This window comes from Leiobunum rupestre, chromosome 11 (genome assembly GCF_980474605.1).
Source record: "Leiobunum rupestre chromosome 11, qqLeiRupe1.1.hap1, whole genome shotgun sequence".
NCBI classification, from domain to species: domain Eukaryota; kingdom Metazoa; phylum Arthropoda; class Arachnida; order Opiliones; family Sclerosomatidae; genus Leiobunum; species Leiobunum rupestre.
This window is the reverse complement of record NC_143394.1, coordinates 44,983,592-45,006,235: the sequence shown is the minus strand read 5'-3', so window position 1 is coordinate 45,006,235 and position 22,644 is coordinate 44,983,592. Positions and strand designations below refer to the sequence as shown.

General features: G+C 36.7%; 3 protein-coding genes and 1 long non-coding RNA gene across 6 annotated transcripts in view; 3 read left to right on the top strand and 1 right to left on the bottom strand.

Moving 5' to 3' along the window:
* LOC149922984 (uncharacterized) overlaps nucleotides 1-21,423 on the top strand; it is a 32,447-nt gene extending 11,024 nt beyond the window's left edge. Inside the window, exons 5-7 of the mRNA XM_090163487.1 lie at nucleotides 20,828-21,079; nucleotides 21,157-21,176; nucleotides 21,245-21,423. Coding sequence (XP_090019613.1) covers nucleotides 20,828-21,079; nucleotides 21,157-21,176; nucleotides 21,245-21,405 — 433 coding nt within the window. The 3' untranslated portion in view covers nucleotides 21,406-21,423. The remainder of the gene's footprint in view (nucleotides 1-20,827; nucleotides 21,080-21,156; nucleotides 21,177-21,244) is intronic.
* On the top strand, nucleotides 10,143-13,876 carry LOC149922987 (uncharacterized). 2 transcript variants are annotated; one of them, XM_090163188.1, is made up of 13 exons: nucleotides 10,143-11,020; nucleotides 11,087-11,221; nucleotides 11,293-11,641; nucleotides 11,709-11,884; nucleotides 11,946-12,160; nucleotides 12,372-12,448; nucleotides 12,512-12,619; nucleotides 12,677-12,873; nucleotides 12,947-13,015; nucleotides 13,080-13,175; nucleotides 13,231-13,469; nucleotides 13,539-13,632; nucleotides 13,744-13,876. In XM_090163188.1, exons 2-12 carry the CDS (start codon nucleotides 11,130-11,132, stop codon nucleotides 13,595-13,597), a joined length of 1,677 nt encoding a protein of 558 aa, XP_090019314.1. In that variant the 5' UTR covers nucleotides 10,143-11,020; nucleotides 11,087-11,129; the 3' UTR covers nucleotides 13,598-13,632; nucleotides 13,744-13,876. The 2 variants fall into 2 exon arrangements, with proteins under 2 accessions (XP_090019314.1, XP_090019313.1); XM_090163187.1 differs by having other exon boundaries at nucleotides 13,740-13,876.
* Nucleotides 13,538-19,969, bottom strand: LOC149922985 (uncharacterized). Of its 2 annotated transcripts, XR_016477227.1 has the most exons (5): nucleotides 19,796-19,969; nucleotides 19,642-19,735; nucleotides 14,331-14,514; nucleotides 13,968-14,263; nucleotides 13,538-13,881 (listed from the first exon to the last, which is right to left on the bottom strand). It is a non-coding gene; the product is annotated as an uncharacterized LOC149922985 (long non-coding RNA). The 2 variants fall into 2 exon arrangements; XR_016477226.1 differs by having other exon boundaries at nucleotides 19,642-19,969.
* LOC149922986 (uncharacterized) lies at nucleotides 14,833-16,869 on the top strand. Its single transcript, XM_090163868.1, has 5 exons — nucleotides 14,833-14,942; nucleotides 15,125-15,481; nucleotides 15,545-15,734; nucleotides 15,896-16,041; nucleotides 16,505-16,869. The coding sequence occupies exons 1-5, from the start codon at nucleotides 14,840-14,842 to the stop codon at nucleotides 16,867-16,869; spliced, it is 1,161 nt and encodes a 386-aa protein (XP_090019994.1). The 5' UTR covers nucleotides 14,833-14,839.
* Nucleotides 21,424-22,644: the final 1,221 nt, after the last annotated feature.

Sequence of the window (22,644 nt, the reverse complement as noted above, 5' to 3'; positions counted from 1 at the left end):
AGCTTTCACTTAAAATTCCCCGCTACTTTTTGTTAAGATGCGCAATTAGGTGCCTCCATGTCTGGACTCCATCAGCCAATCTCAACCTAAAAGGGTTTGAGGTTCTTTCCCCCTCTCTCTTTGACACCAAATATTTATTGGTCAATCGACGAACTTGTCTTTCTTTGGTCGAAATGATTTAGGTGCCTGAAAGTCTGGAGAACACTTGCCCGGGTTTTACTCGCCCTTCATCTAACTATAAAAGGTACCAAGGTCATTTATGCCCCCTCGCCTATATAAACGGTTATACTCGTTGTCGTTTGCCACTTTCTACTTTCATGTGTTTTGAGAAAGACACAATTTTTATCGCTGGGAAGACGGGTAAATATTTAAAAATTTTAGTTTATCAAGGGAACGTGGTAGAATCTAAACGCTTCTAATTTCCTAAAATAGAATGATAGAGCTATTTTCTTTATTTATGGAATACCATCGTTTCAAAATTAAAGGTAATTATTAGCAAATTTATAAATTTTAGGAAGTAGTTTTAAAAGCTATATTTTCTGGAACATATTTTAGCTTCGGAGGAACGAGAGAAGGAGCTTCTTTCAAATATTAAGCTTCTTGAAGATGAAATTGAAGCACTGAAACAAGCTAAAAGTAGTAATATCTTTATCCGTCAAGAAATGATAAACGTTTAATTTAATACTAATTCCGGTAGATGGAGAGGAGATACCGCTTTTGAATGATCCCGCTGAAGAAAAAGACGCGCCGGAACAGAATGTCGTCACCCCAGCGACCGCCAAGAAACTCGGCGAGTCCACCCACTCTCCAATTAAGTATTGGGGAGTCGGCTCGTCAGTAGCTCTTTGTGGATTTGGGGGACCCCCAAATATGAAACGGCCTTTACTCAGGTCAAACGTTTCTGATTTCGATCGGTATGTTTTCTGGTAGTAAATAACCCGCCACTAGATATTAATGAACTTGTTTGCAATAAAGTTGCCCTCCGAAAGATGAGAAACGGTCCCCGACTCCGCCGTTCAAATATAAGGAACGCGCTCCTAGGACCAAAAAGGAGAAGGCAGCCCTCAAGGGGCAATCTTGCGAGAACTGCGAGAAAGTATAACTTATTTTCTATTTGTAATTTTACACTGTTTCAGATAACATATACAAAATTAACTAATGACCGTATTAACCGAAATATTTTTTCCCCGCAGTATTACGAAGATTTGCCCGTCAACGAGAGGCGTGCAGCGTTAGACAACGTTTCCAAGCGGGCTAGCCACGCACTTCCCCCCAAAACCCCGGAAAAGTATTGGGAGCTCGGTGGCTTGGATAGTCCCAGCCCTCCGGCAATCAGTGTTGGTCCCCTCGTTTCGAGAAGGCGACGACCTCTAAAAATGAGACGGCTGAACCATGAGGACGACAAAAGTATGATGAAATCGAAAGTGAAGCGCTTGAAAAGATTTTGTTTTAATCTATAACACTTACTCTTTAAAGGCCCCCGGAAAAGCGATGCAAGATGGACTTAACGGCGGTGGAATGTAGAAACCAATTTTAGGTGTTTCAAAATAATAAAAATAAAATTGTGTATATAGTTCGAAATAAAATCAAATAAATGTTTCTACATTTCATGTTTATTATTATTATTCAATAAGGGGAACGCGACGGGCCACCGAACTGTATACAAAACCCTTATAACAGGACGATCCTACTACGAAATATATTACACAACCAAACACGTATTCAGTGACTATTTATTTTTGGAATAACTTAAATTAAATTATTATTATTATTATTGGCTTGCGTTAAATATGAAAGCGCCGACTAGCTCGATTATTTAAACGAGCTACTCAAGCAAATGTCCCGTAATCCTCAGTTTCCTAACCTAAACGTCATCTCACTCGTGACGAAAAAAGAATGTCAACAAAACCACGTGGTTTGAACATGTGGTGGAAAACGCGTATTCGGTGAGCGGAGAATTCCATAAACAGAACCACGTATTTTAACCGTTGCGTTTTCGTCAAGCCACTTTAAAGTAGGAATTCAAGAGCCAGACACATGGAATAGTATACAAAAATATAACTTACCCCGTTTTCCTATGTACTTTCTCATCCTGATTAAGCAATGCGGATTTAAACAAGCAATATTATGTATTTCTGCGCCTTCATTCTCGTTTTATGCCCCCCTTAATTATAACCACAGGTTTACACATTGTTTGAAACTAATAGTCATTTTAATTTAAAAACAAGTATTAACTTGTAATTATTCTTTCAAGAATTTGCATTAATAGTCTTTTTATACCTTTAACTCGATAATTGGAAGTTTTCAACGGACCAAAGATTTGGTGGATTTGGGGAAATTACATAATTAAACTTTTTAAAAACAACATGAAATGATTCATTGTACTGTTTAAGTTAGGAGCGTGTAGTTTTTTCAGACAGCGCGCATCAAATCACGCGATCTCTTCACTGAAATATTAAGAAGCGCGCTCCAATATACAAAAAAAAACACACATTTTTAGACTCGCGCGACGGCCTAATCGACTAAAAATTCAAATCACAAAGAGTATCAAACTTACGGGTTACAGAGTTGCTAGTATTTTACTTTCTTATGTTTTATGTTACTTTTGATAAAACAACAAAAAACTTCATATATATATATTTAACGGACCAAAGATTTGGTGGATTTGGTGGATTTGGGGAAATTACATAATTAAACTTTTTAGCGCAGATCATATGTTACTACGTTAATTAAGGTGTCAATTTTTTTTAAAGAAATTAATGTATCAATTTCGAGTCGTCATGGACTCTTTTTAATCGGTTTTGTATTGGTTATTATTTTTGACTTCCCCATTGGTAACCCCTCTATTGATAGCGACCGGTCAGCTCGCTCTCCCTCCCTCGCCACGACGAAGGATTAAATCCAGCATTGAAATAGCACTGTCAAAAACGGCAGGAGGTACAAGGCACTTGAAATAACCCCAGTCCGCTCGCCGACGCGTACAATTGGGGCTTACGAGGGGGAAGCGATAAAGATGTTAGGACCCTTTTTCGACGACGGGGATAAGAAAAGAGCTGTCTTATTGCTGAAAGGACTGCAGCCCATTAGGCGCCGCTTCACTTAGGAAGGAAAATTTTGTATTTTTTAATGAATACATTATCGAAAAGGGGTCTTATAATCACCCAGTTCCTTTAGCTTAAGAACAATGCTAATGAAACCCTATTTTAAAAATTTAAGAGATTTTAATCCTAAAAGCAAATAGCAGTTCTACTGAATGTCTGAAACTAAAACTGGAACAGTTTTCACAAAACATTTTAATCTTAATATACACGTTTTATAGTAAAACTTTGTTGGTATTAATTTATTTTACTATAATCATAATCATAACGGCGACTGAATCCGAAAACACTATTTTTTATTTATGAAATGTTAGTTCAGCATTGATTAATTTGCTTTAATATCAATTATTAAACTGATTTGTATACAATTAAGTGAAATAAATAAAAAATTATAAATAATTATAATAATGATCTGTTCGATTACATATTAACACAATAATTGAATTAACGTCTTTCTTAAAGGCGGAAAAATAAATAGAAATTCGAATTTCCCGCCCATTAAAGAGTTAAAAAAACTATTGAAATTCGAATTTCCCGCCTTCTTAAGCGCGCTGGAATAACAATGCGAGGGGAATCTTGAGAGTTTCGAGAGTGTCCCTCTTTCGCGGGAGGGAATCGAGAAGAGTGGCCAAAGAGGGGGAAACTACATTCTTCCGAGTGTCGAAAGAGGGGAGAAATCTACTCTGCAGAGTGAGTGTTAGAAGCGAGAGGGAGAGTGAAAGAGGGACGTCTCATTCACTCTTTCCATTTTCCCTCAGAGTTTCGCCCATCTCTGCTAAAATTACGACGCAAAAAAAGCCTTCTCAATTTAGAGGCTTTCCATTGGCTTAAATAAATATGTTAGTAGCCAATAGTATGACTCCCAAAATTACTAGGATGAATATAAAGGTTAAAATCTAACGTAGTCCACCTTTTTACTGGTTCGTGGTGAAGATTTTTGAATGGAATAAAGGTACAGTGGCATACTTATGAGTAGTTATGTTACATATGCTAACATTGCTATATTTCCAAATATAATTTTTACCTCTCTAGGAGGGGTTATACAATCACCGTGTCTGTCTGTCTGTCTGTGTGTCTGTCCTGCGAACGTGTTCGCATTTTCCGTGCAGAGGTTAATTAATCATTGCGTACGCAGTTTCTCGAAGGGTTGGCAAAACCACCGTGTGGCGGTGAGCGAAAGGGGCTGGAAAGCAGACTTGTAAATAGCGGCAGTCCACGCGTCAAAAACCCCTGAAAAAAATCATGGGACTCCTAAAAAAATGTCTTTAGATGGGGGTAAAGAGTCCACGGGACTCCCTGAAATTAAATCGTTGGGTAAAAAGAGGAAAAATTCCGAGAATTAAATAAAAAGTAGAATTATTTTTCTCTTTGAGGTATCACTGACCGCCACTATTTCAGCTCTCCGAATATTAGTCGGATTGCCCACGGAGCTAGAGCTCCCCTGGGGCCCTGACCCATATCTGTGAGGCCTATAGAAATTTACAATGACCAATGAAAAATTTGGAAAACTGGGGCCTACCACGGAAAAACCTCTTTTAACTTAAACAGGTGTGGGAAGTGCCATTGAATACCAAAATTTAGTTTTATTAAAATTAATAAAGGTAGAAAAAAATTAAGTCCGATGGGTTTGAAATGAAGACTTTAATAGTTAAATTAATTGTGAAAATATTTACGAGCATTTTAATTTAACCGATCACGAATATATATACAAATATGTAAACTTTGATGTTGAGAATATATAATGATATAATGCTGCCGTTCGATTTCTGACTGTCTCGTTTATAATTACAATAAAAATTTTATAGGCTTAGCCTGGTTAGGTGACATTTATTTTCTAATATAAAATGGAGAAATAAAGAGAAATTAGAGAACATATAAATTTAAACGAGGGGGGGGCGAAAAAATGGATCGACGGAGGGGTCCGGGTCCAGTGGACTCTCATAAAAATATACACTATTTACAAGTCTGCTGGAAAGTGGGGTTTTGAAATCGTCTAGTGACGTAGTATCTCCAAAAAAATTCGGACCCTGCTTTATTTCCTTTTTTCCCCGCTTGATGAATTTGGCTCTGATGGAGAGGTTTTGACAGCGATGCCAGACGTACGATAATTATCGTACACGTACGCGAATTTCGTTTCAGGTACGATGTACGATGTAAAATGTATTATCGTACGCGAAAGTACGATAATTTTGTCTATATTTCCCAAATTATTTTTACTCTGTTACAACACCACATATGATAAAAATAGGACTAGAAAAGGCTTGCGCAGTTAATCGTGTTTCTTCTGCCGTTGCCGTTATTTTCTACGCGCGCAGTGAAGGATGGAGCCTGGAGGGGAAAATTCCATACCTCTATCGTGAACTCTTTCCTGGGCTCTTTCCCCCATCTAGAAGCCGACTGCCGAAGAACTCTCAGAATATCTAGCGCTTTCGCTGACCCCTATGAAACGGTAATGTACGGATATTTCCGAAACGTGGCGCCACTTACATGCGCCTACCGGCTACCAAAGGCTTATGGGTAATGTTTTGGCTTACACATCGCCCCGCCAAATTTCCCCACTTCCGTGCTTGGATCTTTACCCGGACTATTTTATTTCAGCAACGGTAAGCACCAATTTTACATTAATCGTATAAAACTTCATAGAAGCCGTTTAAGATGTAAAACATTTATTTAGATAATTATACCAATAAGATAAACGGTATATTATTAGTTATTTCAACAATACACTAGCAATGCAAATTTCGATGAGGCGACGCCTAGAACGTTAGGACTTATGAGGCTTTTAGTGCTGGCTTTAGTGTTAACGAGGCCACGTGCAAAGCTACCTTGAGAGGTAGAAAGTTTTATTTTTGTGTGATAAAATACAGTGTATTTTATCACATCAACAATAAAACATTTTATACAAAGTTTTTTAAATTTATGTTGTACTTGTTTTTACTCAATATAACTTGTAAAAAATAGCTTTCCAAACCGCCCCTTCAAAGTCACAGTCATATAGAATTTTTGGTGTAATGTTTTTAACCGTGAAATTAATTATACATTTGAAATGTCTAAAAGCGTGTAACTTCCCTTTATCTGTTTCTATAGACATTTTGAGCTATGTACAATTGTACCGTTTTTACACGATCCGATTAGTTGGGCGAATTAAAAATATAAAAATTTCACCCCAAATGTCACACCAAAAATTTAGCACCTACTTATTTACAATTTTTTTTCGTATAATTTCACTGGTCGCGAGTTTGAAACTTTCATACAAACCTGGTCTAGAGGGAATCGAAACTCCAGTTCTATTAAATCTAATTTTCGAGAGGGAACCTCTAAGAAATATTTTTCGTAATTTTTACTTGGCATGAGGTCGTCAGAGAAAGTAGCGATTACTTTTTCTCAATGAAAAAGAATACAGTCATGATGGTCCTGCATGGGCAAACCTACGGAGTGACGTCAACGTGGCCAGCCTCTTTGAGCACTTTGAGCACCAATCGAAACTCCTGGTGGTGCCTTTCCTTTTAAAAATGTTGAACGTCGACCAAATATTATAGGTTAATTTAAAGCCCAGTTTACACTATAAAATTAATTGGGACACTTAATTGTACGCAAAGCAATCGTATATAAGGCCGACACTGGAGGCTTTGATCTTACCTAGGCACCCCAAAGTGTATATTTCAATGTTATTCTTGGTTATTTACATACTGTATAACAATTAATATTTTAGATTCAAAGAATTTTAATCAATGATGTCTAGTGACATTGAAGTCACGGGATATGAAACGCCCCCCAAGAAGAAAACGGGTAGTTCAAAGCATCGTAGTCAAAAATATAGAATCGAATGGGAGCAAAACACAGGAGATTTTGGACCTCACGTATCATCGTGGCTTAAGCCTCATCCTACAAGTAATGTAAAATCTAAATGCTCTTGGTGCGATTTGGCCTTTTCTGCAAATATAACCACTATAAAATTACACCATAAGTCAAAGAGGCACCAAAAAATTGAGAAGGGTCTTGAAGTGACCAGTTTTTCGACGATGAAAACATTTCTTGAAAAAGGCGCTACTGGTTCTGGTTCTTCACAGTTAAATAAACAAATCGCAGAAGCGGAGCTGAAGTTATCCGCATTTTTTCCAACACACAATCTTGCGTTTAACATAATGGATCACCTTCTACCAACACTAAAATCATGTTTTCCTGATTCTGATATATGCAAAGGAATGCATATGAAAAGAACAAAATGCACTAAAATTGTAACAAATGTTATAGGTGCAGCTCATGAAGACGAAATTTGTGAAATGTTGAAAAAGGTAAAGTTCTCTATTTTGACCGATGAGTCAACTGATATGTCAAGCAAGACGTCGTGCATTATGGTTCGATATTACGATTACACAGCAGGGAGAATAGTCAGTAGACTGTTTGACCTTCATGATGTATTCTCAAAGGGGGATGCAGCTGCTGCAGAAGAAGGTGCCACCGGTGCACGTCTTTACAAGTTGATGATGAACTCGTTTAAAGTTAAAGGCATACCAATGGAAAACGTGCTGGGCTTCGGTTGTGACTCTGCAAGTAACAATGTTGGAGACTACAACTCCATTATCAGTCGTCTGCGCCAAGAATGCCCAGGCATAATATTAATGAAATGCGTGTGTCATTCTTTGCATCGAGCTTCGAGTGAGGCGTGCAAAGTTTTGCCACGAGGATGTGAAGATTTAGCCAGAAACGTCTTCTTATACTTCAGACAAAGTGCCAAGAGGAAGGCTCAGCTACAACAATTTCAAGAGTTTGTCAACGTGAACGAGCACCAGATGCTTGGCTTGGCTATCACTCGATGGCTTTCCTTTCTGCCCGCAATTGAACGTGTTCTGGAGCAATGGCAAGCCCTCCGGCTCTATTTCACAGATATATGGATGAATGAGCGAACGCTTGCTGCTGAACAAATATTTAATGCCCTCCAAGACCCATTTATGAAATTGTACTACGCCTTCCTAGCTTGGGTACTTCCGAAAGTAACCTATATGAATGCATTATTTCAGTCGACATCAGTTGTTGTCACAGCATTACACGATAAAATGGAAACAGCATACCGAGAGCTTCTCTCCGCGTTTATGTATCAGGAATATGTTGGAAAGACTAACCTATCCGAAATCCGACCAGATGAAAGTAGCAAATTCATACGCCTAGAAAACATATACTTGGGAGTCGGCGTCATTGAAGGCCTTAAAAATCCTGAAGTGTTGGCAAGACCTGATCTTATTATTTACTTCCGAGAAAAGTGCCGCGAGTATCTTTATAAACTATGCATAGGAATTAAAGCACGTTTTCCCTTAGGAAATAAATTATTGGTGGCATTGCCAGTTTTAAATCCTAAGAATGATTTGTCGGCGAGATACCGAAATGATACTTCATCTGTTTTGTTTTTATGTGACTTGTGTCCTAGAGCAAAGCCGTCAGAGCCCAAAAAACTGCAGCAACTTGATGACGAATGGCGACGTCTTCCATTTGACCAACTACCTCAAGATATCACCAATGAAGAGGAAATTGATGTATTTTGGCACAAGCTTTCCCAAACTGTCACTGCTCATGGCGATCGCATATATAATATTTTGCCACAATTTGCGCTGTCCGTCCTAACTCTCCCACATTCCAATGCTGACACTGAGAGGCTTTTTAGTAAAAATAACTTAACAAAAACCAAAATAAGGAACAAACTCTCGACAAAGACCGTAAAAGGAGCCCTCCTATCAGCTCAGTGTGTCAAAACACAGTCCAAAGATTGCTGTTTTGCATTTAAACCTACCACTCAAATGATAAACCGCATGACGTCCGCCGTATTATATCCAGGTAAATCCGATATTACAGTGCAACACGGTGACGATGATTTTGACGAACGTTGCGACTTGGACTTAAGTGATATTAGTATGTTCTAAGTGTTTACAAGTTTTCATTATATGTCGTTTTGTTATCTAAATGTGTACAATAAAATTGCTAACAGTCTAGTTCTATTTTAGACTAATATTATCACTGACAACCATAGACGAAAAAAATAACCTTTCGAATAGGCCAAGCTTAAAGGGCTCCACCGGCGTTTGAATTTCGTCAGTTTCCCGCGAATTACGGACATAAGGAAAGCTTCGACACGTCGTCTGCTACCTGATTTTCTGGATGAATTTTTCAAACACTGGTGGGTGCCTGCACCAGTGTGAGAAATAAGGCACTATCACAGGCCAATCACCAGTTTAAAAATTACCTGGGACAGTTTAAAAAATACCTGGCCATTTAAAAAATTAAATGCTTGGGGTGTTAATGGCCCTGGTGACAATTTAATTAATTCAAAAAAATTTCCCTTCAAGATTTTAGTTCATTAAAAAAGTTCTAAATTAATCCCTAAAATTGTTTGGTCTTTGCTTCTATGCTATGTGCTTGGCCTTGTGTCAATTGTGTGTATGGGTGGGTGACTAGGGGAGTCTGTCTACTCTACATTATAGAAGAAGCGAATTTAGCAGTTAGAAAAAAGAAATATAAACAGTCTCTCTCTCAGTAGGCTTGTTCGGTTCGGGTCTATAGCACATATTGTCAAGAATAGGAAATTTGACCATAAATTATGAAAGCCTGATTTTGAGGGTTAGAAGTGGTAAGTGGCCAGTGGACAGTTTTTTAATTAAACTACCTAGGGTAACTGGCCACAGGTCCAGTTTTAAAAAAAAAATCCTTATTTCTCACCCTGGCCTGCAAGATTTTACTACGCATACGCCCTCTTTTAGCTACAGTAAGAGGTAGCGTATAAGCAGACGTTACTGACAATCAAAGTTTTAAACTTTCGCGGAAATATATGAAAATATATTTTTATCCGTTGAAATTACTTACTTTATTATTACAATATAATAAAGAAAAGCATTGACTATCCGATATATGAATTTTCCACTCTAGCAGACGCTACACACCCAAGAAGTTATATGAAACCTTCAGCGACGCCTATAACCGTCTCGGTTGCGAGTTACACGATATACCTAGTGTACGATAATTTTTAATTATGTACGATATTTTTTACAAAGTTCGTACGATAATTCTGTTTAAGGCTTCTGGCAACGCTGGGTTTTGAAAATAGTGAGAAGCGGAACCGAGAGAGAGATTAGTGGGAGGTATTCATACGCGAACGAACTTGTAAGAGAGTTAAGATATTGGGGTCTTCGTGCACGTGGTTTTGGTTCTAGTATTTTAGTATTATTTAATTAAAATGAACGAGTTTAATTCAAATAAAAAACGGAAACGTGATGATACGAAAATATATCTTGTTGGTGAATTTGATAAGTGGGAAAAGGCAAAAGAACTGTGGTTGAGTACCAAGGTTTATAAAAATGCTTCCTTGAAACCAAGGCCCTTAGAAATTGGCTTCGATTCATCCAGCGTTTTTTTACAAAATTCCATGAAGCTCGCAAATATTAATTTAAAAAATTACGAACACACTTCTATCAAAAGACCTTATCGCTCAAATGAATTTTTCGTCAAACATTTGTTGTTCACTCATGACTTACACTGTAAACAATGCTTTCTTGAAAATGAACCTCCCAAACTGGATAAATACCCTCAATTCTCGATAGATACAAATGAAGTGAGTACGCAGTGTAACTTAGATTGTGAAGAAACTATTATAGAATCCCAGACTAAAGGTAGGGAACCAATAAGTATTGTGCCCTTGATACGCTCGATAATGGTATTAGTAATTTATCATTTGACGAACATTTTGATTGTAACATTGAAGAAAATCCAAGTTCACCACTACCTAAAATAACCAAGATTCAGACGAGTACGCCAAAAATAAATAGTTGTCGGGCCAAGTTAATTAAAGCATTATACAGGCCTCGGGAACTACTAAACATTTCTGAATCAACGGAGCTTTCTTGCAATAGTAAATTGCTTTCACCAGAGGGAGAAATGTACGTATGAATTTTTGAAAATTGAAATATTATAAAATTTATATTAAATTATATTATTAATTACAGAGAATATATAACAAATGAGAGTACGAAAGCACTGGTCACATATATGGATGGTAATATGTCTCTGAATTCTTCTGATACACCTCAAGAGCCTAATACACCCTTTGGTTCTTCATTTCAACTCGATGGTAGCTTGATGTAAATATTCATAGAGAAATATTAACAAAGGGGCTTTATAATTATACTAAATGTTTTTTCTTTTCATTTAGTGTATGTTATGGAAGCCCAGGGAAAAATCCTCGTACAACGGAGAATGAATTTCTGGATTTTTCTCTTCCGGAGTCTGATAAGGGAGGAGATACCAAAATTAAATCTTATTGTATGGTCCAAATGGAAAGAATTTATTCTTTAGTGCAGCAATGTTATGGCAGTATTTGCCCAACTGAAAACTGCGGTTCAAAATTGTATTATAGCCGTTACTATAAAGGGGCAGCATTCTACGTTTCATGGAAATGTAGAAGTATTGAATCACACCAAGGTGTTTGGAGTACGGTTGATAACGATTTTACACTAAAGTTGTCATCATGTATTCTATATTCAGGAAGTTCTTTTACTAAGGTACACCTAATACAAATTCACGTAATGAATAAATAATAACATCATTAAAATTTTTTTTAAAATGAAGTTGGAAACATTTTTCTCATTAATGGATCTAAAAGGAATTAGCCATTCAACCACGTACAAGCTGCATGATAAATATTGCTATCCAGCTATCGTTCAATTCTGGGATTCCATGCAAATTGCTTTACTATCTCAATGCAAGGAACCCATAATAATTGCTTTGGACGCTAGAAATGACAGGTATGGTATTTATCTTAGTTTGTCTTGAAAATTAATTTTAATAACCAGTTCTCGGATCTAGCCCCGGGTACTGCGCAAAATTTTGCACTTACACTGCCATTGATGTGTCGACAAATAAAATTATCGCTATCGAGTTTTGTGAAAAAAGCGAGACTGACAATAAAAGTGTAAATATGGAACCTCTTTGCTTTCGGAAGATAATGGCTAAACTACAAGAACATTGTACAATTTCTGAAGTTGTGACTGATGCGCATGTGCAAGTTAAATCTATAATGAGTAAATTTTTATTTTGGAAATTTTAGCTTATCTTTTGGTAACAGTGGCGTAGACAAGGGGAGAGGGGGTTTAGTGTCAAAACCCCCCTTGGCCCTAACTTTGACTGTACTATATTTTCACCTCCTTCTCTCCCCCCTCCCTTGACAAATTTCTGGCTACGCCACGGTTTGATAATTTTCATTCAATTATTAATTTTTCTTATTTGTATTAGGGAAAGAGTTTCCAGAAATCAAACATTCCCATGATATCTGGCACGCTGCAAAGAATCTGAGGAAAAGATTGATTAAGGTATTCTTAAATAATTGGTATCCGATAATAATTATTAACTAATTAATCAATAATCATTTCTAGGTTAGCAAAGAACGAGGATGTGCTGCTCTTTGCAAATGGATTGATTCAGTGATTAATCATTTTTGGTGGTCGGCACAAAAATGTCAACAAGATAGTGATCAAATGAAGGTAATTATAATGGTATACTAATTATTTAATGAAATAATTCTTAATGGTTTTTTTTAGGAAATCTGGTGTACGTTGTTGCATCATGTAACTAACGAGCATGACTGGATTATGGGTGCATGTTACCACGAAGAGCTAACAGAGGAAGAAAGGGATAAGAACTACTTAGATTATGAGAGTGTGGCGTATGAAAAATTACAGTCTCTAATTTTGGATAAAAACTTCCTTAGAGATTTTCATTTCTATGAAAATTTTAGGTTTGTTATTTTATAAAATAACTGAGTGTACTGTTGCTTAATTTAAATTTCATGTAATATTAATTTTATTTAGGCATACTGGATCTCTGGAGTCCTTTCATTCTCTTATTTTAAGTTATGCATTGAAAAAACTACCTTTCAAGTAATGTTAATTTTGTTTTTAAAAAAATAAAGGTAGCCTATTTGATTGTTTTCCCTTTTTTTAGCTTCAAGGGTTATGTTGCAAGAAATCTTTTGGCGGTAATAGATTTCAACACTAACGTACATAGGCCCCAAGCAACAACCAAAAGTGGTGTATTAAGGTAAACCTCGTTAAATAATTATTGTTAAATCTGAAATTAAATCATATTTTTACAGGTATAAAAAAAGGTGTTTGAAGTTATCTTCCAAGTATTCTGCTGTACCTGTTAAAATAGACAAATGTATGAATGCGTTTCAAGAACTATTGGAGTTGACTCTATCGAAGGAAGTGGTTAGAAATATTAATAATATTTTTCCAAAATCAAAACCACGCAAAACAACATGCCCACCAAAAGATGAACTTATTCTTTTGAGAGAAAAGAAAGCAAGATTTGTGCCGAATCAGGTTCTTTGTAGTGAGCTAAATATTGGAAATGAATGAATGATTAATTGATTTTTCAATAAAATTTTATTAAATTTCCAAGCACAAAAAAGTATTGAAAAAAAACCTTCAATGTGGCTGCGCTACGTTGTGGTTTGGTAGAACAATAGCAATGAATCCCTTGTATGCTCTTCCAGGTGGGTTTGGGTAGATCTGTCTTATATTTAGAACAGCACAAGAAGGAATTATCCTTCGATTGCGCCTACCCATTGGGCCAATTTGCCAAGTAATATATTGTTTATAGCCAGGGTGCCGGTAGAATCTGTTGGTCACAAGAGCTCTTAACGTTTATAGCATCCCTACGAATGTTCATCTGAAGTCTCAAAACTTCTCTATCCAAAATTAGTCGTCGTAAATCAATATGTTCAGTAATACAGCCAGTATCCCTAAAATTTGTATAAATAAATTTGAATTTTTCAAATAACAATTAGGGAAGCAAATAAAATGTCAATACAATTGTCAATGTACGAACCTAGCATTGGAACAACAAACTCTGTCGGTGTAGGCATCTCACCACATTTCTTGCAAAGACACCAGTCTGGTGCATTACCTGGTTGTGGTTCAGGATCGGGACAAGGGTGATCCCTCGTGCTTTCGGGTTCTTCAACAGGATCTTGTCCTTGAGAATCTGGGGTTTCCTGCTCTGGCATGTGTTTTTCAAGTATAATTTTGGGATTCTTCTGAAGAATATCCTCTAAAACCAACGCCATGGATTTAGTGTTTAATCCATGCCAACGCCAACTGTTTATGGGACAGTTTCATTAGCGCCTGAAACGAAATTAAACCATTACAACTTTTTTATTTATTATCTTTTATAAATATAAAAGAGACATACCTCAAGGTTTTGGTTACTTTTGGTTTTCGACACTTTATTTTTCTTAGATTGAATTACAACCTCTTTACATTTAGGTGGTTTTCCATTAGTGCATTTGTATCTACGTTTACCACGACTACGCAAAGATCCACATGTTTGTCCATTTTCTCTACAACTACAACTCGTTTTTTTTTATTTCCTTTTCCTGAACCAGAAAGAACACTACCCTTACATTCACAGCATAAGTTTTCGATATTATCCATCTTAATTTTATACTAAATCTCAATAAAAATTAATAAAATTTTAAAATATCCTACGAGTTCAGCTAACACTGACTAAGGCTACGTTCAATAACGCTCAGCGCTGAGTCCGCTGAGTAACCGATGTCAGCGGTGTTTTACTGAACGACAATTTTAGATTCTCGTATTGACGTCACGATAGTAATCGGTGAGTCAGCGAAGTCACCGAAAGATCTGGTCGGTTTTTTTGATAGCGTAACGTAATACGCGTAGCTGGAGCGTAAAGGAGAAATGGCGGCGAACGAAATGGTCGAAGTGCTACTTGTAGATAACAATAATGGAGAAAGCTATTTAATTGCAGTTAGACCAGCTGACCATCAAAGAATTTTAAATGGTATGATATTGTTTAAACTTTCAGTTATGAGTTTATTTTTAATTTATTCCCATGAAGATGTATTCACTTGTGAAACACTAAGCCTTGGTACCAATTGTTTACATTTTCATTGTGTGCATCAAGCAATGTGCTTTTTTTAAACCAATATTAATTGTCTATTAATCGAATGATTTATGATACAGATGCGGCCTTTGCAAATTTTTGCCTTGAGCAGGCAAAAACAATTGGGATTAAGCCGCTAAGAAAAGGCACAATGGAAATGGAGAGCGAAGTTCCATTTGATAAAGAAAGCGAAGTTCCATTTGATAAAGAAAGCGAAGTTCCATTTGATAAAGAAAGCGAAGTTCCATTTGATACAGAAAGCGAAGTTCCATTTGATACAGAAAGCGAAGTTCTATTTGGAAAAGAAAGTTACGTTTCAATTGGGAAAGATAGCAACGTTTCAATTGGAAATGAAAGTTGTACAAGTTCTTTTGTAAAGAATAAAACAAATATTTTGAATTCAGATGAAGGAAGTGAAATCGATAAAGATTCGGATGGTAAAATTATTTTAATGTAACTTTAGTTTTAAAAATTATTAAGTAATGTTTTTCCAATTACAGTTTCATCTATAAGATGGGACCACAAATCTACTTTACTTTTAATAAGTTTATTTGGCACCCACAAAGATGAATTAGAAAATTCAAGAAAAAAAAAGAAAGTGTGGCAAAAAATTGCCTCAGCAATGAGAGAAAAAGGTTATGTTTGGTCACCAGATGATTGTGATACAAAATTTAGAAACTTAAAAGGAACGTAAGTTAAAACTAAGATTCTGTGAGCATTTACACATTTTGCGTTGAACAACTCAGAAACGTTGAAGGCGATTTCAATATCATCGCTGAGCATTATTATCCGAGTTGTTGTTTAGCATTTCATAGCAAAAATGGGGTCTAATAATATACTGTTCCTTATAGCTACAAGAAAGTGAAAGACAAGGCCAGTAAAACTGGAAGAGGAAAACAAACATGGATGTATTTTGATGAAATGGATGAAATTTTCAATACAGACCATGCTATTTCACCAGTTAACTTGTTAAATTCAATTGGCGAATCATCTTCAAGTAATTACAACTTTTTATAAATGCATTTAAATAACTTTTTTAAGGCTGGGCGAATAGCACTCTTAGCCTATCGAGATGAATAGTAGTTTTAGAATCTAATACCGAATAGTTAGGCTTAATGCAATATTACCTTATCGAATATTCGTTGCATAATATATCGAATTATTTCGTTATTCGCCCAGCCTTAGTTTTTTATACTGTTTTCCATTGAATTGCTCCAAATATTTAAACGGTCTTCGATTGAGAGAAAGAGCAATTTTGAGACTGATTCACATCTTCCATTGCTGATCTCTCCCGGATTCCTCAGAGTTGTATGGTCACGAGAGACTAAGTGATTTTTTTCAGTGTTGTAATCTTAGTCTGATCGAAAATGGAATATAATCGGAACTCATTTTTGCTTGGTCCTCCAACCGACCCTGGTCACTAAACTTCATGGTTATTAATTTGGACACCTTAATTTTAGAGTCGTCAAGTGTCAGATCACCATCAATATCTCATTCAGGATCATCATCGTCAATCTCATCACCATTACTTAGTTCTCCTTCTACATCATCCGAAAGGATAGATATAATTGAAGTGGTTGAAAAAACCATTCCCATTCAAGAAAGAAAGAAAAGAAAAACGAAAAGGAATGAAGAAGTTCCTAATTGGTTTGTTGAATGGACCAAGAAAAATGATGAAAATGAGAAAAATGCTTTAGAACAAAATAAAGAGTTCCAAAATAAGACTTTAAATCAAAACAGAGAGTTTCAAGCTGAAATCTTAAAAAGGCTTGATACGAGAAATGATGTTCTAACAAAAATGGTTAATTCGTTTATGAACATGTGATTTGTTGATTAAAAAAAACTGATTTTGGTATAAACTTTTTTTATTACTAGTAGTATTTTACAAACTTACAGTGTATCTCTGTGCCTTCGTACCCTTAATGCATCAGAAATAGCCCTTCGTTTATTTTTAACAATTTCAGGTGCTGCATTCTCCGCTTCTTCGGCAATATCAGCTGTTGGTGGGGCAAGATTAATGTCTCCTATAAAATCTTCTATGTCACAGTCACCATCATTAATTAAAATAAAATTGTGTAATACACAAGCACTCATGATGACTTCAGAAACTGGAGCTATTAATGACATGTCCAAATATTTTAATCTTCGGAATCTACCTTTCAAAAGAGCAAAACAACGTTCTATCATTTGACGAGCGGAACTTTGACATGTATTGTAATTTTTTTCTTTTTCAGTTAAATGGCCATTATCTTTAAAAGGAGTCATAATGAATAAATCAAGTGGGTAGGCACTGTCACCCTGCAAATGGCCATTGCCAACACTCCTTGACCCATTTTTTAGACACTTGTAGATGGAACTGGAACGCCACATTCTGGCATCATGAACAGATCCGGGCCATCCGGCGCAGCAATCGATGAACATCAGAGTTTCGTTACAAATACCTATATGAACACACGCTATTTAATTTTTAACAACGGTGCAAGCGGAGATTCAATTACCTTGTAATAATATCGAAGTTCTCTTCTTACGATTGTAGTAAGAGTGTTTCTCTTCAATTGGCTCCTTAATATCAATATGGCAACCGTCTACGGCACCAACGGTTCCCGGAAAATTGTACTTTGATTCACAAAATACCATTGATGTATCCATCGTTTCGTCTGTAGGCCACGTAATGTATTTTTGTCTCATTTTTGATATAATTCTGACAAATTCAATAAATACATAATGCGCATTTCCCTTTGAGAGATCGAAACGATCTCCAATACTTCTGAAAGATTCGGGTGTTGCCAAGAGCCACAATGAAACTAATATCCTTTTATCTATAGCGACAGTGACATACATTTTTTCAGTTGTTATAGCCACTCCGTAGATATTGATTAATTTCTAATGGAAATAAGTTAAAATTAGTATTTGTTTACGCAATTTTTTCATGTTCGTAGAGGCTACAATATTCCCTAAAGGCATTGAGCAAGCTTATGCCAACTGAACGCTGACTTTTACTCAGCATAGCCTTTACAGAGGTGAACAAAATATAGTGAAAAAATATTAAACGTACTTCAAGAGCAGTCCTGCTCATTCTAAAGTGAGATTTAAAATCCTGGTCTGTGTAATAAGGCACTGTTCTTTCCACATAATCTGCAATTCTCAAGGGAGTGGACCGAGGCTTAGTGTTATTTAATAACATTTTTGCAATTAGCGCGCTTTGTTTCATTTTCTTTGAAAAAGAAGGAAAAGCACTAAAGTCTAAAGCAGCTTCGTCAACAATTTCATCGCTGGCAATTTCATTTATTATCAGATACAAAAGTTTTCTCTTTTTCCGATTTTCTGGTCCAGATAAATAATTTACCGCCATTTTGAAAAACACCGATGACTGAACGAAAAAACGTTCAATAAGTTTTGACGTCAATATGACGACAGAACGTGGTGGTTAAAAATCGGTAAGATATCGAGTTTTCTTCCGCTGAGCTTTACTGAACGTACCCTAAGAGTCCAAGACCGCATGCTGGATTTCGTTATACAAAAATCCCAACACAGCGGTGCCTATTTACGTCTTCGCGAACTTGGAAAAAAAAGTTCTACGCGCAAAATTTCGTTAATGACGTCACGGATTACGAGTCGACGTCACGGATGACGTTTTTCAAAACCCCACTTTCCAGCCCCTTTAACGGTTTAATTTGCGGTTGGGTTTGGTTTTAATGGTTTTTTTTTTTCGTTAACGTTCACCGTCGCGACTGTTTTAACAAAGTTTGGTTGGATATTTCGTTATTGTAATGTTTATATGTAGGGTGTGAATGTTGAGTTTGTGTTATGACGGCTGTGGGTGTTGAGTTTGTTGTGTATGAGATGAACGGCTTATTTGACCGACTGTTATACTGTAGCCTGTCCTATACTAAGACTTTAGTGTTAGGTTGACTTTTAGAACGGGCAATGTATTCTAAGTATTGGTGCCTGACGGCGCCACGCACTCATTTCACTCGAGCGCTGGGTGCCGGACCATCACCCCCCCCCCCCTAGCCCCGTTCTTTATAACACCGCTGGGCCTTCTAAAACGCGACCTAGAGGACAGTACCTAACCAAACGCACCTAGTATCGTTCAACCGCCAAATTAGCAGTCAGCCAAATGAGTAGTCGGCCAAATGAGTAGTCGGCCAAATGAGCAGTCGGCCAAATGAGCAGTCGGCCAAATGAGCAGTCGTTTTGAGAGTATTGCTCTAGATAGCCCGGTGTACCTGGAAATTAAATCCTTATAACTAGAGGTCTTCATCGTTACGCCTTACGCCAGCATCCCCAAGCTCGGACAGGTGACAAAAACAGCCAAGGTAGCGAGAAAACTCTACTATTGACGGTCGCACCTTCAACGCCAGCCGCTCAACCCAGCAAAAGGCGCAGCAATGGGTCAACAAGACCACCGAGCCCTCATACGGAGGTCCGCCGCCCCACGGCAGGCTACCCAATTCGCCGAGGTGGCCACTTTGCCCGGACCCTCTCCGTTAGCCTGAGCCGAAGCTCAGTTTCCAGCTTGCAAAAAAACCCTGGCACTGTTGTTGAAAAACGGGATGCCCGCGAAAACCATTTATTTCGTAAAATAGACAAAAACCGATATACGCCAGGATGAACCTGGCACTGCAGCTTATGGCTCCGGTTTTACGCTGTTTTAGCGACGCCTCGTCCCATTTCTTGATTTCATGTCTCTGGAACGGAATACGTAACATTTTTCATCTTTAAAAAATTAGTTTTTATAAAAACGTTACATTTTACATAAATATCTCGCGTATAAATTAAATTTCATTCGTATAATTAATGGATCTTAAAATTCATTTAGCGCGTGAAATTACGCCGTCTTGTTAGGGTATAAAAGCAGGTAAATATGCCTGCTATACCTCACAATGTAAAGGTACTGTCACGTGCAAAAACGTAATTTTGTAATCGATCAATTTTGTTGTTTATTAGATGTAATGTCATTTTACTGATTACTAATTAGTATTATTAAAAGGACATATTTAAGATTGAACATTATCGTTACTGCATTTTTCAAAGGGTAATTATGAAGTAGTTAGAAATGGGAAACAATTGGTATTTGTGAAAGTCGCCATTAATAATACTTTCGATTTCGTTAAAAAGATAACTTCATCTGAATAGATAAACCAAAGAATATATTTTTATAAAAAATTCGAACAAAATTTAGACATGACGTAAATAATCTTAGCGCGTGTGCACGCGCTTTTAACACGCGTCATCTGAATTTCTCTTACGTCACAAGACATAGCTTTATTATTATAATATTCCTCGCGACTTAATCACGCGCTCCTAGACTTGTAAAAGTAAAAAAAATAAACGTTAAAACCAGAATCGACTTTATTGGAAGACATTGTTTTGTGTCCTGGCTATTTTAATTGTGCTTGGACCACACTTTACTGAATAATTAAGAAAATGAACACCGACTGGACAATGTCGGATAAAGGATCTTCAGTTTTCGTTAACACGTAAGTTCTACAAAACGTCCTTAGAATTTAAATTCCCTCCTACTAGGCCTAACATAGAACAGATCAAATCGTTCGAAGAGCCACGAACGAAATATAGCTTCTACTGACATTTTGGTTTACTTAATGATAGTTCTTTGATTTAACTGCAGTAATTAAACTTATTAATCCGAGTTACTACTACATTTTCTTCATGGTGGAAGATTGTTCAACACATTTCATTTATTATTCAGAACGCAAAAACAGCAATCGTGCCACGCGAAATCTTTCTCAATAGTTTTAACCGATTCGTTTATTATGCAGGACATCAATGAACCAATCGATAAAAGAGGACAGCCGAAGGGAAAAACAGAGAAGATCAAGACAAGGTAAGTCTAAGTTCAGTCTATCCAGATTTACAGGAATCTTTCGCAAGGGAGAGAAAGGAAACAAGATTCAAGATGAGAGCGAAGCTCACCAGCGCCTCAACAGCACATCGATCCCTGGCACCGTGGACAGAAGCGACTTTGAAATAATCTGGTTGCACAGGCCCGAGGACGACCAAACGCAGAGGACGTAATAACCACTACTATTATCTTAAGTGCCACGCGAGATCTTTATCAATAGTTTTGACCGTTTCGTTTATTATACAGGACGACCAAATGCAGAGGACGTAATAACCAAAGTTTCTGTTTTAAATGCCTCGTACCATTAGCTTATCTCGTTTTATTTTCGGTCAAGAACATAAATGGACTATCCTAAAGATGAGCATACATCGTTCACGCGAAGAAGTACAGCCAACAGACGCCAAACAAAGAGGGCTGAGCAAATTCAGAAATACGTCAGACCTCGAAATGAAATGGTCACAAAATTGTAGATTGTTACACAAGTTGAAAATTTAAAAACCTTTTAAACCCTTTGGAACGTATATCAAAATGGTTTTTCTTAAAATTAATCGAACTGTATTGAAACTTAACCATAAATATATATTCTTGTCTTGTTATTTTTCTCTTTTTACTTGGTATTAATATAGGCTTTCATTCATGTGTTAATTAATAGAGTGCATTCAATGAACACTACGAATATCAAAATTGATTTTCTTCAAGATAATATAATTAACTGTTATAAATGTTTAACTTGTACATTTAGTTGACTTAATATTTAGTAGTTTATTATTAATATTTGTTTTAATTCTAATGTATTTTTATATAGAGTGCATTTTGATAAACATTATTATCTCAGAATACCACTTTAGGAAGGAATATCAAAATTGCTTTTTCTAAACACAAAACAGTAAAAAATATTATATTGTATTGTATTTCCCTGAACCTTTCCTCCATTTATAACAGTCCTTTTTATCGCTTTACGTCCTTTGTTAAATGTTTCTCAAATTATTAACTATTTGCCTTTGTACCGTGTTTGTTTTCTCAATAAAGTTTAGTTCCCCCTTAAACGTTTGTTGTTATTTCGCCGCCTTTTGAGCCTCGCCTCTCTAGTTTTAGAGGGGTTGAGGCTGTCATTTTCACTCTTGACGTTATTGGTGTTGGTGAATACACCACCGCGCTAGCTCCGTAAGGGACTCCGCGAAAACTGATTGCTCATGAACGGCACTCAATCAAAATTTCATTGATACGTCGTTTGATTGGAATTTATTCCCTCTATCTAACCATGCCAAAGCAGCGCCGTTGCTTTTAATCAAAGGGGGATTTTTCGTCCCCCAAATGCAAAAGGTATTTCTAGGTTCCCGCGAATTGGCGATTTCTGCCCAACGGCACCACGCTAGAAAAATGCAATACTCGTCGATGAGAGAGTATCGAAAATTTACAAACTCGGGTACTCGAATATTCGCACAAGCCGCCTTGCTGAATTCGTCCTGTTATTATTTTTCCCATCATGTTCGGGTATTCGACTAGAATTTAACTATTCTGTGTTTCTGCCGCCATAATTTCAACGAGATGCTCTGTGATATTAGAATAGGTTTGTAAAAGAAAGAGGGAGAAAAGGGAGGGAACGAAACAATGATTGAACGGTAAAAACTATTTAAGAACCCTTTTCCATGGCCTTGATAGAAAGAACATTCCACATTCGACAATCGTTCCGTAGTGCGGCTGCGCGAAGAAAGTTACGCGAAAAAATCTCGA

Bases quoted from the DNA above. Each gene is read 5' to 3' on its own strand.
- LOC149922987 (XM_090163188.1), top strand. From the start codon at position 11,130: ATGGATGGTAATATGTCTCTGAATTCTTCTGATACACCTCAAGAGCCT. The intron at 11,642-11,708 runs GTACACCTAATA...TTTAAAATGAAG, and splicing joins CAGGAAGTTCTTTTACTAAG to TTGGAAACATTTTTCTCATT. The intron at 12,449-12,511 runs GTATTCTTAAAT...AATCATTTCTAG, and splicing joins TGAGGAAAAGATTGATTAAG to GTTAGCAAAGAACGAGGATG.
- LOC149922986 (XM_090163868.1), top strand. From the start codon at position 14,840: ATGGCGGCGAACGAAATGGTCGAAGTGCTACTTGTAGATAACAATAAT. The intron at 14,943-15,124 runs GTATGATATTGT...TTTATGATACAG, and splicing joins CCATCAAAGAATTTTAAATG to ATGCGGCCTTTGCAAATTTT. The intron at 15,735-15,895 runs GTAAGTTAAAAC...TGTTCCTTATAG, and splicing joins TTTAGAAACTTAAAAGGAAC to CTACAAGAAAGTGAAAGACA.